We start from the raw sequence: 19,692 nt of genomic DNA on the forward strand, positions 1-19,692 counted from the left end.
CATGTTCTCCTTGCATTATGTGTCAGTAATCCAACAGTAATTTTTCATTACTGTATCATGAGACACTTTCAAGCTGAAGGCCCCAGATTTCCTTATAAATATTTAGTACATGGTCAGGGGCGCCTGGCTGGCTCAGTTGGAAGAGCATCGACTCTTGATCTCAGGGTTGTGAGTTTGAGTCCCACATTGGGTGTAAAAATTAATAAATAAACTAAAAAAAAATAAAAATAAATAAATATTTATTACATGGTCAATGTTCATATCAGAATGAAGAGAACAAGAGAGTAAAGAACTCACATCATATAGAATCCACACTATACCTTTATCTTTCTTAATCTCTTTGCTGTACTTCTCTTGCTGTCCTCCTTTCCTGCTTCTGTGAAAATATATATATTTAAGTTGCATTTATTAGTTTGAGTAAATTAATATATTGATAGAATGAAGAAAGTCAATAGATCTTTATTGAGCTCTCATATAGACCAAACACTTTTCCAAGTAACTTTTGGCCAGAAAGGAGCCTAACCTCAAGATGTTCAGAACTTAAAGGGGAGGAAGATATATAAATAACTGAAATGCCAAAGAAAGCACAAATTATTAAGAGAGTATAAGACAGAAGCACCAGCTCTACCCAGGGAAGTTAGTAAAGCCCTTCCAGGGGAAATGATACTTCAAGCTGGCACTGAAGGGACATAGGAATTTTCTAGATAGACAAGGTGAGGTTCTAGGAAGATGCAGTAGGTTGTGCAAAGACAGGAAGGCATGCAATTATGTGGTATATTTGGAGAATAATATTTAATTTGTTATACACTGTAGTAAGTTCTGTAAGACCAGGAATTCATGCTGTACGCTCAACATCTAGAATACTGCCTGTAGCATAGTAAGCACTAAGCAAATACTTGTTGGATGGATGGGTGGATGGATGGATGGATGGATGGATGGATGGATGGATGGATGGAAAGAAGAAAGCAAGGAGGCATAAATGAGGCCAGAGAGATAAGAAAATTTCAGCGATAAGGAGCCTTGTTTAGTAACATTTAGCAAAATGCCTACCATCAAGATTCATAGAAGGATACAGATGTTGTTCATAATATACTTGGGAAGAAACAATAAATTCCAAAATATCTGTAATATGTTGTAAAAAATGACAAGCCATAAAAACTACATAAAAAGTGTTACAAAGGTTCAGAAGAAGTAAAAGTCCATTTCAGCTGAGAAGATCAGAGAAGTTGTCACTGGAGCTAGACTCTTTGAAGTTGGTTATACTTGTGTTCTCAGTTGTTTGATTTAAAAAAGAAATGTGCATAGACTTGGAGAGAAATGGTGTGGCAGAAGAGGGATGGGAATTTGGGACTAGACTAGACAGCCTTGCCTGCTTGGTCATAAATTTATCAGCATTTTATAAGCAGTCATTTATCAGCCTACACCACTTCCTTGGAAGCAGAACCTGACAGGCTCCGATGTTATCTGTAGTAAACACCTTTTTCTTGTTTATGTGGGTGTCTCTGTGTTTGTTTATGCTTGTACCTGCACACCAGTGATTTGGAGACAGCTCTTTCTGCAGAGACCAGCACTGAAGGGGACACATCAACTGAAACACAAGCTAAACTATTAACAATACCTTTTAAAAATGCACCTTGCTACTCACACACTTCCATGTATATGCATGCACCTGCTACATGGACCACAAGCACACCCAGAGTTCTATAAGCCAATGACCTGGGCAATATTTTAGGTGACTGTAAATATATAGTTCTTATTTTTTGTTTTCCTCAGCTCGATTCTATCTGGCCATATCTTATATTCATTTTGAGGTAAGACTTATTAAGCATCAGTTATATCCCTGTAACCTACTGGATGCTGTAAGGAGTTCATGTAATAAAATAATTACTCATTAATCCAATACATAGTTATTGATAACCAGCTGTGTGTCAGGCACTATTTGAAACACTGAAGATGCAGCATGGGATTTTAAAAAATCATTCTTTGTGTTTACATTTTGAGAGGTAGATACAGACATTCAACAAAAATGTGGCATTTTAGATGGTGTAAGTACTAGTAAGAGCAGTGTTGCAGAGTAAGGGGGAAAGAGAGTGTGAGGGTTGGGTGGTTAAGAATGGCTGCCCCCGTAATGAGATATTTGAGTAGAGACTTGAAGGAAAGACGTCTGGGGGAAGAGTATTCCAGGCAGAGGGAACACCCAGAGCAAAGACGCTGAGGCAGAAGTATGTGGCCAGTGTGGCGAGAGCAGAATGGCCAAGGCAGAGCATGGCTGGAGATGAGGTAAGAGGTGTTGGATGGGGGAGAGTTGACCATCACATCAGACCCACTGGCCATTGTGCAGACTTTGGTTTTTACTCTGAGATGGGAAGCCTTTGGGGATTTTGTGCAGAGAAGTGACACAGTCTGATTTACATCAGCTTCCATGTTGAGCATCAGTTGCAGGATGAAAGGGTAGAAGCAGGAGGACTACAGAATGGTGGGCTAGACCGAGTGAACTGTTTGAACCAACAGGATTTGTTGTACATGTGGAATGTGAAAGAAGGGAGTCCATGATGACCTCTCACTATATGTGGTCTGAGCACCTGGAAGGCTGGAGCTGCTATTAACTGAGACGGGAAAGATTGCAGGAAGAACAGGCTTGGAGGATGTAAAGAGCTCAGTTTTGAGCACACTGGGTTTAAGATGCTTATTAGTGAAGAGTTGGGTATAAGACTCTGGAGTTCAGTGGATGGACCTGGGATGGAGAAATACATTTGGGAAGTGCAGCAATTAGATGGTCTTTAAAGCTGTGAAACTGAATAAAATAACCTAGGGTGTGGGTGTAGAGAGAGGAGAGACAGAGACTGAGAACTGAGCATGGAAGCATTCCAATATTTAGAGGTCAGGGAGATGAGAAAGAACCAGCCCTGGAGTCTGAAAAAGAGGCTGGGGAGGAGGAAAGTTGAGGGTGAGCCAAGGGAAGAAGGTGCTTCAAAGAGGACAGAATAAACCATTATCAGGTATTGTTGAGAGATCAAATAAAACCCAAAAGTTGCTTTAGCAGCCTTGAAGTCTTTGAGAACTTTGTTATGCAGTGGTGGGGCAGCCTGATTAGATTGTTTCCACCAAAGAATGGCAAGAGAGGAGACAAATGTCCAGTAATATAGAAAACTCTTTGAGGTTTTACTCTAAAGAAAACTGGGCCATCACTAGAGGGGAACATGGGATTAAGTCAAGCTTTATATTTTTTTCCCCATGATGGGGGATGTTGGTGTCCTTATGGGAATGATCCTAGTAGGGAGGGAAAATGCAGTGCTTCCAGAGAATGGGAGAATCATAAAGTGGTGTCGGTCCCCTTGTAGGTGAAAGGGGGCACACAGATGGAAGGATGTTGGCTTTAGATCGGACGAACTGTGCATGCTCCCTAATAACAGGCTACTTTGCTCCAGATGCGGGCAGATCAGTAAATTTGGTGATGGAGCATATGTAAATTCTCTTGATTGCTTATATTTTCTCATGAAACCAAAAAGTGGCCATGTTGGACGTTTAAAGAGAGAGAAGCTCAGAGACAGTAGCCAAAGAGCAAGAGAAAATCTTAGACAAGGTAACTGAGATAGGATCTTGGGGCAGCCTGGGAGCCCACATCTACAAATGATTTAACTACAGCAAATCAGTAGTTAAGCATAGCCTCAACCCAAGGCTATTACATGCAGCATCTTTTTACCACTTTGTGTGGTGTCTGCTCACAGATTACTCAGTCTTATTGAAAAAATGGAATATACAAGACAGGATAAGAGAATATGTGATCAAGTGTTAAATTCTATAGTATGAAATGATACAAGGAGTTTATTCATTCAGTGATACATATAGAGTATTTAATATGTGCAAGGCCCTATTACAAGTGATCGGGCTATTGCAAGGAGCAAGACAGTGAAAAAAATCTTAAAGTTATGTGCTTCAGAGAAGTTTTAAGTTATTTTTTAAATTTTTTATTTATTTTCAGAAAGCAAGAGCGTGAGTAGGGGAGGGACAGAGAGAGAGGATGAGAGAATCCCAAGTAGGCTCCGTGCTGTCAGCACAGAGCCCAATGCCGGGCTCTGTCTCACGAGCTGTGAGATCATGACCTGAGCCCAAACCAAGAGTTGGACACTTAACTGAGCCACCCAGGCACCCCCCACTTCAGAGAAGTTTTAGAAGGCTTTCTAGGTGATTCTTCCAAGGCACCATCATTTGCTTGAAAAGCACAATATACTACACACAAATTAGGGAATTGTTTTTCTGCTGCTGGCTGTGTGTGATACTGCTTCTTTGCTTCCACTCACCATGACTTGTTGGGGTCCCTATCCATATACTGAGATGCTGTGGTTTTGCAAGTTCCACCCTGACTAACAGTACTAGGAGTTTGAATCTGTATTCCAGCATAGGGAATAATTGCTCGAAAATGTCTTAGTCTCCATCTAACTTCTTAATCTAAAAAATTGGAATGCCACATCTAATTTCAGAATGATAAGACCCTGTTCCATCGTGAAGTGTTGCGCTAACACACATTCTAAGATCATCCTCCATTTTTTAAACTGTGGTGAAGTATGAAAGAGAAATAAGGGCCATGTTCAGCCTGCAGGTGCAACAGTCCCCATCCTTAACCTAGTGATTTCTGAGCACCTGTGAGAAGCTTTGAACTAACTAATGACCTTTTTTCCCTCTTTTTCCTTCTTCCTCCTCAGGCCTGGAAGAAGCGATGGTTTATCCTGCGGAGTGGCCGGATGAGTGGTGACCCAGATGTTCTGGAATACTACAAGAACGATCACTCTAAGAAGCCCTTAAGGATCATCAACCTGAACTTCTGTGAGCAGGTGGATGCAGGCCTGACCTTCAACAAGAAGGAGCTGCAGGATAGTTTTGTGTTTGACATCAAGACCAGTGAGCGCACCTTTTATCTGGTGGCTGAGACGGAGGAGGACATGAATAAGTGGGTCCAGAGCATCTGCCAGATCTGTGGCTTCAATCAGGCTGAGGAGAGCACAGGTAGGAGAGCAAACAGGAACCTTTCTCCCAAGTGGCAAGGTGCTTCCTGGAGCAGGCTTAGCAGTTGGGACTAAGATGAAGGCCTTCAGATCCCTTGAGCAAGGACAGCCCACTGCAGCTAAAAGCGTTCGTCTTTGGCAGAGGAGTAATAAGCAAAGAGTAAGACTGTGAAGGGTTTGATCAAATACTAGAGGAACCCCTGGCCCTAATTACATTCAAATGGGAAACAGATATGTTGAGGTTATGAGGAAGCTAAAGGTACTTTGTGGTATTTCTTCAGGTACCTCAACACCACTCCATTTCTCAGCCCTGCACCTTTCTCCCCTTCCCTCAGCTTTTCTAGCCCTCTGTGCTCTCTTACCCACCACTTATCCCAGAGGGCAGTGCTCACCTTGATTCCTTCTCTGGTCCACCTCTGCGTGTTCTAGCCCATCTATTTCAGACCATCCTGCACAGCTACACGTGCCACTTTTTTTCCTTTGGGTTTGGGGTAATTACTGTTGATATATAATCCAGTGTTCTTTTATATTCACTTGGGAGGGGATAGGTGAGAGAGGGAAATGCCGATTTATATTTGGGTCTTGTTGACTTTCACAGAACAGTAGCCCAACTTTTGTAACTGAGTTTTGAGTTGCAGAAATGCCCTTTGACAGTTGTTTGGGCTCATCGCCAAACTCGGGGATGATTGAGAAACAGGTTTTTGTGTTTGGGGTTTTTTTTCCTGAGGCAGGCGGAGAGCTTAAATCAGTAGTTCTTAAACCTGGTTGCACAACAGAATTAAAGGGGAGCATTTTTAAAATGGTGATGCCAAGGGCCCATGCCAGATCAGCTCACTAGGAACCTCAGGGGTGGGACCTAGGCATAAGTGTCTGTTCACAGCTTCATTCTGAGTAGCAAGCATCCGAGGCTCAGCAACCATTTTCTGTAAATATTTGAAGGCCAATTTTTTTTGCAACCCTCTAAAAACATACAAACTGGAGCTCCTGGGTGGCTGTGTCTTTTAAACATCTGACTCTTGATTTTGGCTTGGATCATGATCTCACAGTTCATGGGTTCAGTGGTGTAAAGCCTCCTTGGGATTCTTTCTCTCCTGTCTCTGCCCCCTCCCCACTCATGTGCACGCATGTGCGCACTCTCTCTCAAAATAAATAAATAAATTTTAAAAAATAAAAAAACATGGAAACCATTCTTAGCTCATCAACAACATCACCATCATCTGAGAACCTGTTAGAAATGCAGATTCTTAGGATCACCCCAGCCAGACTTACTGAATCAGAAACTCTTGGAGTAGGGCCCAGCAATCTGTGTTTTTACAACCCTCCTGGTGATTCTGATGCACGATTAAGTCTGAAAACAGCTAGTTTAGACTCTTGCTACTTAGAGTGGGGTTGGGGAACCCAAAGCATCAGCTTCTCATGGGAACTTCCAACTCTGATTTGCAGAATCAGAATATATATGTATTTTTTTAAACTTATTTTGAAATAATCTTAGACTTTCAGTAGAGTTGCAAAAATTGTACAGTAAGTTCCCATGTACCTTTCCCTCAGCTTTCCCTATCTTACTCAACCATGGTACAGCTATCAAAACAGTTAACATTGGTACAAAGCTTTCAAGTACAGTATATTTGGATTTCACCTCCTTTTTCACCCTTGTCTTGATTCCTTCAGGATTCAGCCCAGCATACCACATTAGATTTAGTGATTATGTCTCCATATCTCCTCCAATCTGTGACAGTTCCTAAGTCTTTCTTTTTTTTTCTTTCTTTCTGTTTTTTTTTTTTTTTTTTGACTTTGATACTTTCAAAAAGTATTGGTTAGATATTTTGTAGAGTGTCCCTCAGTTCGGGTTTATCTGATGTTGTCTCATGATTAGATGGAGGCTATCAGTTTGGGGGAGAGTACACAGAGGTGTGCCTTTCTCACATTGTATCAGAGGGCACGTGGTAGCAGTATGTCTTATTACCTACTGGTCATGTGAACCTTGATCTCTTGGTTAAGGTGGTATCTGCCAAGTTCCTCCACTGTAAAGTCACTGTCTTTGCTTTTGCAATTCATAAATATTTTGGAGGAAATACTTTAATGATCAATTATCCTATTTCTCCTTAAACTTTCGCCCACTAATTCTAACACTCACCAATGGATGCTCACAGTCATCATGTGTGCAACAGTGATTACCGTGGTATTCTAATGGTGGTGTTCTGGTTGCCCCAAAATCTGAATTTTATTAAGATCTCCAGGTGATTTGTATGCACATTAAATTTTGTATACAATTAAATTTTGAGAAGCCCTGGTCTGGATTACTCATTCCCAAGCCTCTTGGGTCATCTGAATCACCTGAAAAGCTCTTTACCTTTTAAATTACAGGTGGTGATTCAGTAGATCTGATTTTAGGCTAAGGAATCAATAGTTTCTAGGGGCGCCTGGGTGGCTCAGTCGGTTAGGCATCCGACTTCGGCTCAGGTCATGATCTCGAGGTCCGTGAGTTCGAGCTCCGCGTCGGGCTCTGTGCTGACCGCTCAGAGCCTGGAGCCTGTTTCAAATCCTGTGTCTCCCTCTCTCTCTGACCCTCCCCCGTTCATGCTCTGTCTCTCTCTGTCTCAAAAATAAATAAACGTTAAAAAAAAATAGTTTCTAAAGCCCTTTCTACAGAATGGGAGAAAATATTTCTGGGTCATATACCTGATAAAGGTCTAGTATCTAGAATATAAAAGGAGCTCTTACAAGTCAATAACAGCAACAAAAAGATGACCCCATTCGAAAACGGGCAAAGGAACTGTGTAGACATTTCTCCAGAGAAAATACATAGAATAGATGGCCAATAAGCACATGAAAAGATGCTGAACATGATTACGCATTAGAAAATGGAAATCAAGGGGCACCTGGGTGGCGCAGTCGGTTAAGCGTCCGACTTCAGCCAGGTCACGATCTCGCGGTCCGTGAGTTCGAGCCCCGCGTCATGCTCTGGGCTGATGGCTCAGAGCCTGGAGCCTGCTTCTGATTCTGTGTCTCCCTCTCTCTCTGCCCCTCCCCCGTTCATGCTCTGTCTCTCTCTGTCCCAAAAATAAATAAACGTTGAAAAAAAAATTTAGAAAATGGAAATCAAAACCACAGTGAGATACCACTTCATACTCACTAGAATGGCTGTGATCAAAAAGATGGACAATGACAAGTGTTGGCAGGGGTGTGGAGAAACATCCATTACTCATCCATCCCTCTGCATTGCTAGCAGGAGTGTAAAATGGTACAGCTACTGCAGAAAACAGCGTGGAAATTTTTCAAAAAGTTAAACCTACAACCCAATAATTCTCTTCCTAAGCATATACTCAAGAGAAATGAAAACAAATGTTCACACAAAAACTTGCACACAAACGTTCATAGCAGCACTATTCATGATGACCAAAAAGTGAACACAACCTGAATTATCCATCAGGTTAGTCCATTATCCAACAAGTAAACAGTATGTGGTGTGGTGTGTGTGTATTATTTAGCCATAAAATGGAATGATCTAACATTCCACGTTGTACATTCTACACATGCATGAATCATGAAAACATTGTGCTAAATGGAAGAAAACACAAAGCATCACATAGTTTTTTATTCCATTTATTTGAAATGTCAGAATAAGAAAATCCATAGAGACAGGAGATAGATTGGTGGTTGACAGTGGGAGAATGAGGAGTGCCTGCTAACGAGTATGGGATTTCGTTTAGGGGGATAAAATGTTCTGGGATTTGATAGTGATGATGGTTGTAAAATTTTGTGAATATACTAAAAACTACTGAGTTTTGCATTTTGAAATTGGGGAAATTTATGATACATGAATTATATCTCAGTTTATTTTTTAAAGTTCCTAAGTTGATTCTGACAGCCAGCCAGGTTTGGGAACACCCGTCCAGACTTAGGGCCAGCATCATGAGCATGAGACCTATGCAGTCTCACAGGGCTCCACCCTTAGCCTTGCACTTGGGTAATGCTGTACTGTCCCCATTTTGAAGCCCTTCATTTTTTTTTATAATTGTTTAAGGTGTACAGTGTGAAGATATGATACATGTGTATGTTGCAAAATGATTACCACAGTAAGGTTAGTTAACACATCTATTATCTCACATAGTTAGGATTTGTGTGTGTATATGGTGGGAACTTTTAACACCTGTTCTCTCAACAATGTTCAAATATATATTACAGTATTATTAACTATAGTCACTATGTTGTACATTATATCCCCAAGACTGATTCATTTTATAACTAGAAGTTTGTACCCTTGATCTTCATCCATTTCCCCTGCCTCTGCCCCTGGTAACCACCAATCTACTCTCTGTTTCTGTGAGTTTGTTTTTTTTTCAGCTTCCACGTACTAAGTGAGGTTATACAGTATTTGTTCTTCTCTGACTTATTTCACTTAGCATAATGCCCTCAAGGTTCATCTATATTGTCATAAATGGCAGGATTTACTTATTTTTTATGACTGAATAGTATTACATATGTATTTATAAAATTTCCTTTATCCATTCATCCATTAGTGGACACAGATTGTTTCCGTGTCTTGGCTATTATAAGTAGTGCTGCAGTGAATATGGGGGTGTAGATACCTCTTCAAGGTGATTTCAGTTCCTTCAGATATATACACATAATTGGAATTGCTGGATCATATGGTAGTTCTATTTTTAATTTTTTGAGAAACCTCCATACTGTTTTCCATAGTGGCTGTACCAATTTATGTTCCCACCAGTAGTCACAAGGGTTCCCTTTTCTCTACATCCTTGCTCACAGTAATCTCTTAGTTTTTGATAATAGCCCGTTAGCAGGCTCTCTCTTTGTGGTTTTGGTTTTATTTGCATTTCCCTGATAATTAATGACCTGTGCCTTTTCAGGTAACTGTTGCCCATATGAATATCTTCCTTGGAAGAGTGTCTATTCAGATCCTATGACCACTTTTTAATTGGGTTATCTGGTTTTATTTTTGTTTTTGCTATTGAGTTGTAGGAATTCCTTATGTACTTTAGATATTAACCCGGTATCAGATATTTAAAAATACGTATCTTCTTCCATTTCTTTGATTGCCTTTTCATCTTGTTACTTTTGCTGTGCCAAAGCTTTTTAGGTTTTTTTTTTTTTAATGTTTATTTAATTTTGAGAGAGACAGAGCATGAGTGGGGGAGGGGCAGAGAGAGAGGTGACACAGAATCCAAAGCAGGCTCCAGGCTCTGAGCTGTCAGCACAGAGCTGAACGCGGGTCTCAAATTCACAAACTGTGAGATCATGACCTGAGCCTAAATCGGATGCTTAACTGACTGAGCCACCAAGATGCCCGAAAGCTTTTTAGTTTAATGTAGTTCCATTTGTTTAATTTTGCTTTTCTTATTTGTATTTTTCGTATCATATCCAAAAAACTCCTTGCCAATACCACCATCAAGGAATCTTTTTTTCTGTTTTCTCTTGGGAGTTTTATGGTTTCAGATCTTACATTTATCTATATATCTATCTAAGCATGCACACGTGAGTGGGGGAGGGGCAGAGAGAGAAGGAGAGAGAATCCCAATCAGACTTTGCACTGTCAGTGCAGAGCCAGATGCAGAGCTCTATCCCAAGAACCATGAGATGATGACCTGAGCTGAAATCAAGAGTGGGATGCTCAACTAACTGAGCCACCTAGATGCCCCTAGGTCTTACATTTAAATCTTTAATCCATTTTGAGTTAGTTTTTGTGAGTAATATAATATAAGGGTCCAGTTTCATTTGTTGCATGTCAGTATCCAGTTTTCCGAGCACCGTTTTTTTTGAAGACACTATCTTTTCCCCACTGAGTATGCTTGGCTCCCTTGTCAAATATTAGTTGACCATACATGTGGGGCTTTCTATTATGTTCCATTGATCTGTGTGTCTGTTTTGATGTCATACCATACTGTTTTGATTACTATAGCTTTGTCATATAGGCTGAAATCAGGAAGTGTGATACCTGCAACTTTATTCTTATTTCTCAGGATTGCTTTCACTATTTGGAATCTTTTGTGGTTCCATATGAATTTTAAAATTGTTTTTCTGTTTTTGTAAAAAAAAAAAAAAATGACATTGGGAGGAGTGCCCAGTGTCTCCACTGAGTGTCCGACTTCAGCTCAGGTCATGATCTCTTGGCTTGTGAGTTCGAGCCCCGTGTCAGGCTGTATGCTGACAGCTCAGAACCTGGAGCCTGCTTTGGATTCTGTGTCCCTCTCTTGCTATGCCCCTCCCCCACTCATGTTCCGTGTCTCTCTCTCTCTCTCTCTCTCTCTCTCTCTCTCTCTGAAGAATAAATAAACATTAAAAAAATTTTTTTTAATGACATTGGAGCTTCGATAGGGATTTCACTGAATCTGTAAATGGCTTTGGGTAGTGTGAACCTTTTAACAATGTTAATTCTTCCAATCCATAAACATGAGATACCTTTCCATTTATTTGTGTTGAAGTTCTTAACTTTTGAACAAGGAGCCGCATTTTCACTTTGTACCAGACTCTGCAAATTATGTAGTCAGTTGTGCCTGGACTAGATGTCCTGTCTTAGCAATTCTGTGATTCTGTTCTTCCTTGCAGATTATGAGTCTGCATTTACTCTTAGGATCTTTGGTATAATCTTTGTTTCCTGAATGGAATTTCCCCAAATTTCTGTCATTTATAGGCTTCATGAATTTTTTGTTTTTCCCTTTATTTTATTCCTGATGAAATAATAAAAAGCTTATTGGGGAAAAAAGGGAGAGAGAGAATAAAAAAGGAATCAAAAGAACAGGAGGGAGGAGCATCTGGGTGGCTCAGTCGATTAAGCATCCAACTTCAGCTCAGGTTGGATCTCACAGTGTGTGAGTTTGAGTCCCATGTCAGGCTCTCCACCGACAGCTCAGAGTCTGGAGTCTCCCACTCTCTCTCTGCCCCTCCCCCATTCACACACACTCTCTCTCTCTCTCAAAAATAAAATAAAAACATAAGAAATTTTTTTAAAAAAGGCAGAAGGGAAAAACCATAGACTTAGCTCCCCAACCCCAGTCTCCAAGCTTTCATAAATGTTAGAGATAGGTCCAAAGAATACCTCAGCTTAAAAAAAATAATAATAGGTATGATTGGGGAAGAAAGTAATCAGAAAGCAATTGCTTTTTTTATTTAAGTTTTTAAATTTTAATTCCAGTATAGTTAACATACAGTATTATATTACAACAGTGATTCAACAATTCTATACATTACTCAGTGCTCATCATAATAAATGTACTCTTTAATCCCCATCACCTGTTTCACCCATTGCTCCCCCACCTCCCCTTTGGTAACCCTCTGCTCTCTCTAGTTAAGAGTCAGTTTCTTGATTTCTCTCTTTTTTCCTACACTCATTTGTTTTGTCTCTTAAATTCCACATATGAGTGAAATCATATGGTATTTGTCTTTCTCTCACTGACTTTTTTCACTTAGCATAATATACTCTAGATACATCCATGTTGGTGCAAATGGCAAGATTTCATTCATACACATAGACACACACATGCATACACACATACACACACCCCACATCTTCTTTATCCATTCAGCTATCGAGGGACATTTGGGCTACTTCCATAGTTTGGCTGTTGTAAATAATAGTGGTGCAAGTATCCCTTTGTATTAATGTTTTTGTATTTGGGGGGTAAATGCCCAATAGTGTGATTATTGGATTGCGGGATAGTTTTATTTCCAACTTTCTGACGAACGTCCATACTGTTTTCCACAGTGGCTGCACCAGTTTGCGTTTCCACCAATAGTGCACGAGGGTTCCTTTTTCTTCACATCCACGCCTATATCTGTTGTTTCTTGTGTTAATTTTTTCTTCTTGTATTTTTTATTTTAGCCATTCCAACAGGTGTGATGTGATATCTCATTGTGATTTTGATTTGCATTTTCCTGATGATGTGTGATGTTGAGCATCTTTTTATGTGTCTGTCGCCATCTGGATTTCTTTGGAGAAATATCTGTTCATGTCTTCTGCCCATTTTTTAAAAAGTATTTATTTTGAGAAAGAGTACATGCATGTAAGCTGGGGAAGGGCTGAGAGAATCCCTGCGTTGTTAGAGCAGAGCCTAACACAGGACTTGATCTCATGAACTGTGAGATCATGGCCTGAACTGAAATCAAGAGTCAGATGCTTAGCAAACGGAAGCACCCAGGCGCCCCTCTTCTGCCCATTTTTTAATTGGATTATTTGTTTTTTGGGTGTTGAGTTGTATCAGCTCTTTATTTATTTTGGGTACTAACCCTTTATCAGATATGTTATTTGCAAATGTCTTCTCCCATTCCATAGGTTGCCTTTTAGTTTTGTTGATCGTTTCCTTCACAACAATCAATTTTTATTTTGATGAAGTCCTAATAGTTTATTTTTGCTTTTGTTTCCCTTGCCTCAGGACACCCATCTAGGAAAAAAAGCTGCTACAACCAGTGTCAGAGAAATTACTGCCTCTGCTCTCTTCAGGGATTTTTTATGGTTTCAAGTGTCACATTTAGGTCTTAATCCATTTTGAGTTTATTTATGTGTATGGTGTAAGAAAGTGTCCAGTTTCACTCTTTGGCATGTAGCTGTCCAGTTTCCCTACACCATTTGTTGAAGAGACTGTATTTTTCCCACTGCATATTCTTTCCCCCTTTGTCGAAGATTAATTGACCATGTAATTGTGGGTTTATTTCCTGGGTTTTCTCTTCTGTTCCATTAATCTATGTGAGCAAATTCCTTTTAATTGAATTATTTCCTTGTGGGATTAGAGGTGTTCCTACCAAGACAAACATATCCTTGAGATATAACAAAAATTACTCTTGGTGCAAATATATTTTTTTAATCACAAATTTAAGAAGGAATTATTATCTGGATCCTTTTATTGTATAGGATTTAAGTACAGTTCAAATGCAAATATGTAGAACCACATATTTATCTAGGCTTGTTTTCTTTGGTAGGAAAATTCATCCATTCATGAACTTATTTTGTGATGGTCCTTGTCACAACCACTGAGGTTACAAAGATGACCAGTAGAGTTCCAGTGCTCAGATATCTTAGTCTAGTGAAGGGGGCAGACCTCTAACCAGGCAGTCATGGGGGAGTACTGTAATAGAGGCATCACCAAGCATGGAGACACCAGCCTGTACCACCAGCTCAATGAGGGAAGGGAGGAGGGAAAAGTAACAAATAATCAAGTCAGTATTTTTCCACTAACCTTGTCTTTTAAAAGATATATTCCCTTAAACCTTCAACTTCTTTTCTTAAGGGGGTTATTTTATTAGATGCCAGGTAGTTTCATTACCAGAGTAAGGATATTGTCTGTGACAGAAGTTTTGGATTCTTTGTGAGATCTTTCTGAGGGAGACAACAGGCTTTTCTTCCATCATAGGAGAATTTACTGTGTTAAAAGATCCGGCCACATAATGGCTTACGTTTTAATTTAGAGACTTTCTTAAAAATGGATTATGTCTATAAAACCCTCAGATAAGGAATTAAAGCCTAATCACCCAAATAAGTGGGGTTTTTTAACTGAGAGTCAGGAATAGAGGAGAAGCAGGAAGGAAATTAACATTTGATTACCTACTTTTATTTATTTCATTTAATCACTTTTATCAACTGTGTTTCCATTCTTTTCTTTTTTTAATTTTTAATGTTTTCATTTTTAAATATAATTTATTGTCAAATTGGCTTACATACGACACCCAGGGCTCATCCCAACAAGTGTCCTCCTCCCTGCCCATCCCCCACTTTCCCCTCTCCCCCGTCCACCATCTACCCTTAGTTTGTTCTCAGTCCTTAAGAGTCTCTTATGGTTTGCCTCCCTCCCTCTGTAACTTTCCCCCCCTCCCCCATGGTCTTCTGTTAAGTTTCTCAAGATCCACGTATGAGTGAAAACATATGATATTGTCCTTCTCTGACTGACTTATTTCCATTCTTTTCAAATAAGGAGAATGAGTGCTTCTTCTTCCCTGCCTAGCACTCCAGGACCCCAGCTCTTCTCTGTCCTCCTACCTGCCTCGGCTGGGTTCACATGGGCTCTCTGTCATCTGTCCCTGAGCCTTCCTTAATACAACACTGCTTTCGTTTTGCTGGGGCTTACTGAGAATAATCCAGTCTCTTGGGTGTCAGTGTCAGCAGCCTTCTTATATGGAAAACACCCGGTACTGACGCCTAACCCTCAGTGGCCACAAAAGAAAATAATTGGAGCTATATATTGAGCACGTATTCTATGTGAAGTAGGAGCTCTGCATAAAGTTTCACTAAAAATTCACATGAATCCTTTGAGGGAGGAACAGTTTTGACCCAAAATCACACAGCTAGAAAATGACAGCCAAGATTCTAGTCTAACCCAGGTATGACTTTGCATTATAATATGCTGCCTCTTGGGGTGCCTGGTGGCTCAGTCGGTTGAACCCCTGACTCTGGCCCAGGCCGTGATTTCATGGTCCATGAGCTCGAGCCCTGCATCAAGCTCTGTGCTGACAGCTCATAACCCAGAGCCTGCTTCTCATTCTGTGTCTCCCTCTCTCTTTCTGCCCCTCTGCCACTCATGCTCTGTCTCTCTCTCTCAAAAACTAAATAAACATAAAAAAAATTTTTTTAAGTAATATGCTCTTTGTCTCTTACCTCCTGGAATATAAACATCTGCCAGAACCAAGCCCAGATATTGTTGCCTCTTTGGACCTTATGCGTTGGGCTGGAAGCACTCTCTGACCCCTTCCACAAGGGGTCCTACAGCGGGCTCAGGTTTCCCTCCTCACCAACCCATATTGCTCAAATCCTTCCACTGGACTGTCCCAAGAATTTAGTAAACTCTAGGGTTTTAATCCAGTCATCACACGCTATTGCTGAATCTGTAGGCTGGGGGTAAGGATACCTGAGTTTGAATCACAACTCTGGGGTTATATGAACAGGTCATGTGATTGGAATCCCAGTGTCTTTTTGTTGAATAGAGATAAAATTATCTTCTCCCCCAGTGACTCTGCTTCTCTCTGGATTCACCAAGACAGACCTCAGACCTCTGACAGCCACTTCGGTTTCATAGTCCCCAGAGGAGTATTGGCCTTGTGTTCTGTGCAGAGCTATCCCCTGGGGCTGTGCAAGGCTGTATCCCTGCTCACTGCTTGATCCTGGAAACATTCCATTCCATGGGAAGCCTCCTTCAAGCAGATATACCCTTTTTCCTTCTTTATGTAAGAGTTGTGATGGGACCCATTTAAAAAAAAAAAACACTTCTGTTTTTCACTTTCGTCTGGAAGAGGTTCTATGGCAGATGGAGTCTTAAAAAAAAAAAAAAGCCTTCTTGCCACCCCCAGCTTCTTCTTTCTACTGCCACCCTCCAACTCCTCACATACCCTAGCCAAAAATGCCTAGGATAAAAGCTGTCTAGGATCAAGAACAGACCAGGAGTGAAACTGAGTCTAAATATGGACATAAGGATGGAGGAAGCTCTGTCCAAAAGGAAACCAGGGATGATGCTCCAGAAGGAAAAGCAATTCCAAGAATATCAAGAAGGTTTCATATCACATGTGTAGAGTCTGGGGGGGCGGCAGGGGGTGTGCGCGCACAGATGTACGCACAAGCACAAAAATAAGAACCCCATCTTCCTCTGGGAATCAAAATAGCCTTCAGTCCCCAGAGTAAGGGAGCAGGAAGCTTCTGTGAGCTCTGTTTATGAGCAGGCGAGTCTGAGTCCTCACATTTGTGGCCCAGTTGTGGGCAGCTGTCCCTGACCAGATGCACCACACACAAAAAGAACCAGCCATCAGCACAGAGTTTTGATGAATTATTCATGGGCTCAGGAGGCATCCACTGTTAGGAAGCCCTCACCCCTATCCTTTGAATCCTCCAAGGCGAGGACTCCTTCCCTTTGTCCCCTCCCTCCTTTATGTATTCAGTAACTATTCTGAGGCCTGCACAGCCATTTTTACATGGACTCTGAAAGGCACGCTAGCTGTACTTGAGTCCCAGCTCTGTGATTTATTTGCTCTATGGTACTGAATAAGTAACTTTATCTCTTTGGGGTTTCATCATCTATAAAGTGGAAGTGATGCTCCCTCTCAGTTGTTGGGAGGAAGGTAGGACAATAGTTGCACAGTGTGAACAATACCTGCTTGGTTCACTGTTTTCCCTGTAGTGGTTGTGGTGATGATGATTTTTATATGTTTAGGTCAAGATGAACAGGATTTAAGTATCTGGTGTCCTTAGGGAACTTGACAGACTACAAAACACTTGTACAGTCTCCTTTCAGTGTAAAGAAACAAACAAAATAAGATAGGGCTGCTAGCATTCTTCCTCTTGCACGGGTAAGGATGCTAAGGTTTAAATGGTGCAGAAAGCAGTGTTGCTGAGGCTAGAATCCAAGGCTTTAACTCCGTCCAAGGACTGTGTGCTCTAACTCCTCTTTAGTCCTAGCCCTGCTTCGCAGACCTGTTTGCTACAGCTTCTTGTAAGTCACAAAATAGCCAGCAGAGGGTAAAAGCAGGAAGTTTCTGCGTCACTGAGAACTGACCATTTAGAAAGTAAAGTGCTGTCTATACATTAATATTAAACTTTGAGGGCTAAATTAGCAAGGTAGCATAATCTATCTTATTTAATTTTATTTTAATTCAGGTATAGATAACATACAGTATTATGTTAGTTTCAGGTATATAATATAGTGATTCAACACTTGCATACAACACCCAGCGCTAATCACAAGTGCACTCCTTTATCCCCATCACCTATTTCACCCATCCCCCACCATCTACCTCCCCTCTGGTAACCATCAGTTCTCTATAGTTAAGAGTCAGCTTCTCGGTTTATTTCTTTCTTTTCCTTTGTTCATTTTTTGTGTTTTTTTTTTAAATTCCACATAGGCATGGAATCATACAGTATTTGTCTTTCTCTGACTTTTTCTGCTTAACATAATACATTGTAGCTCCATCCGTGTTGTTGCAAATGGCAATATTTCATTCTTTTTTATGGCTGAGTAATATTCCATTGTGTATATATACCACATCTTTATCCATCAGTTGATGGACACTTGGGCTGCTTCCATAATTTGGCTGTTGTAAATAATGCTGCAATAAACATAGGGGTGTATGTATCTTTTAAAATTAGTGTTTTTGTCAGGCGCCTGGGTAGCTCAGTTGGTTAAGCCCAACTTCAGCTCAGGTCATGATTTCACGGCCTGTGGGTTCAAGCCCCACATGGGGCTCTGTGCTGACAGCTCAGAGCCTGGAGCCTGCTCCAGATTCTGTCTCTGTCTCTCTCTTTCTCTCTCTCTGCACCCCCCTACTCACACTCTGTCTGTCTCTCTCTCAAAAAAGAAACATTAAAAAAATTGTTTTATTTATTTTTTTAACATTTTTATTTATCTTTGAGAGACAGAGACAGAGTGCAAGCAGGGGAGGGGCAGAAAGAGGAGACACATAATCGGAAGCAGGCTCCAGTCTCTGAGCTGTCAGCACAGAGGCCAGTGTGAGGCTTGAACCCACCAACTGTGAGATCATGACCTGAGCCGAAGGTGGACGCTTAACCAACTGAGCCACCCAGGCGCCCCCCAAAAATTTTTAAATAAAATTAGTGTTTTTGTACTCTTTGGATAAATACCCAGTAGTGTGGTTACTGGATCATATGGTAGTTCTATTTTTTACTTTTGAGGAACCTCCATATTGTTCTCCACAGTGGCTGCATGGTTCGCATTCCCACCAACCATGCGTGAGAGTTCCTTTTTCTCTACACCCTCACCAGTACATGTTATTTAGCACAATCCATCTTAGACTAGCTAACAAACCACTAGAACTAGAACTCAGGGAGTGTCCTTAGTAATTCTTGAAGATTTTGAAATAAGGCCTGGGCCTCCTCCATATGCTATGTATCATTTTAGCTCTTTCCCTTCTTCTGGCCCCCCTCACAGGAGCTTCATGGCAGTCATATGCCCAGCTCTGTGGAATAAGGACTTCCCAGAGTTCCAACTAACTGTTCTTTATCTCTACCACAGCTTTGAGTTAGGCTGCCCCACCTTTAAGTATTTTGTAAATACTGAAACTTCTAGTGATCCATGAGTTTCCCTAGTAACTCGACAGCAGAATTGCTTTAAGTCCTGAGTCCCCACTGGATGCTTTTGGGAAATCTTCAACCTTCAGTGGGAGACTATTATCAAGGGCAGGAAGGGGCTATCTTCAAACAGCTCCTTCCTTTCTAGAAAGAAGGACTGGTGCCTTAAAGGTCAGGACCCCTTATTCCAGCTGGACATTGGACAGCAGGGAGGGCTGTGGTGGAGCCAGGCAGTCCACCCAGATGCCCTCTGGTGACCTTGGCCCTTTCCCCCAGATGCAGTGAGTGGGAGAGCCATGAGTGGAGGAGGGCAGGGAGGAAAAGGCCTTTCTCAGAGACCTCACCCTTTCTCTCTTCTTATCCTTGGGAGGACCATCTCCTCCCTTGTTCCCTCTCTTACCTTTTGCTCTTGGTGGTTTTGTTTTTGTTTTGTTTTGTTTTGTTTCGTTTTGTTTTGTTTTGTTTTGTTTTGTTTTGTTTTTTGGCCGAGCTCAGATCCCCCAGCTCCTCTGGGGGATCCTTATTGGAAGCTTAGAGCAAATGTGGGAGGTAAAATGTAGCTTCTCCTGAGGCTGACAAGTTCCTTGAGGAGCAAAGAACAGAGTAGAGACTGACCCGGGCCCCAGCCCAGAGGCGGAGGCTGCTGTCTGAATCACCCAGCCTTTTTTTCCA

General features: G+C 41.1%; 1 protein-coding gene across 2 annotated transcripts in view; it reads left to right on the forward strand.

The window, feature by feature from the left end:
* Positions 1 to 19,692, forward strand: part of GAB2 (GRB2 associated binding protein 2) — a 194,215-nt gene that overhangs the window by 126,111 nt on the left and 48,412 nt on the right. For both annotated transcript variants that reach the window (XR_007156165.1, XM_047877231.1), the window contains exon 2: positions 4,704 to 5,004. Coding sequence is in view for 1 of the 2 variants with exons in the window: in XM_047877231.1 (XP_047733187.1) it covers positions 4,704 to 5,004 (301 nt within the window). In the remaining variant the exon portion in view is untranslated. The remainder of the gene's footprint in view (positions 1 to 4,703; positions 5,005 to 19,692) is intronic.

Source organism: Prionailurus viverrinus, chromosome D1 (genome assembly GCF_022837055.1).
Source record: "Prionailurus viverrinus isolate Anna chromosome D1, UM_Priviv_1.0, whole genome shotgun sequence".
Lineage (NCBI taxonomy): Eukaryota > Metazoa > Chordata > Mammalia > Carnivora > Felidae > Prionailurus > Prionailurus viverrinus.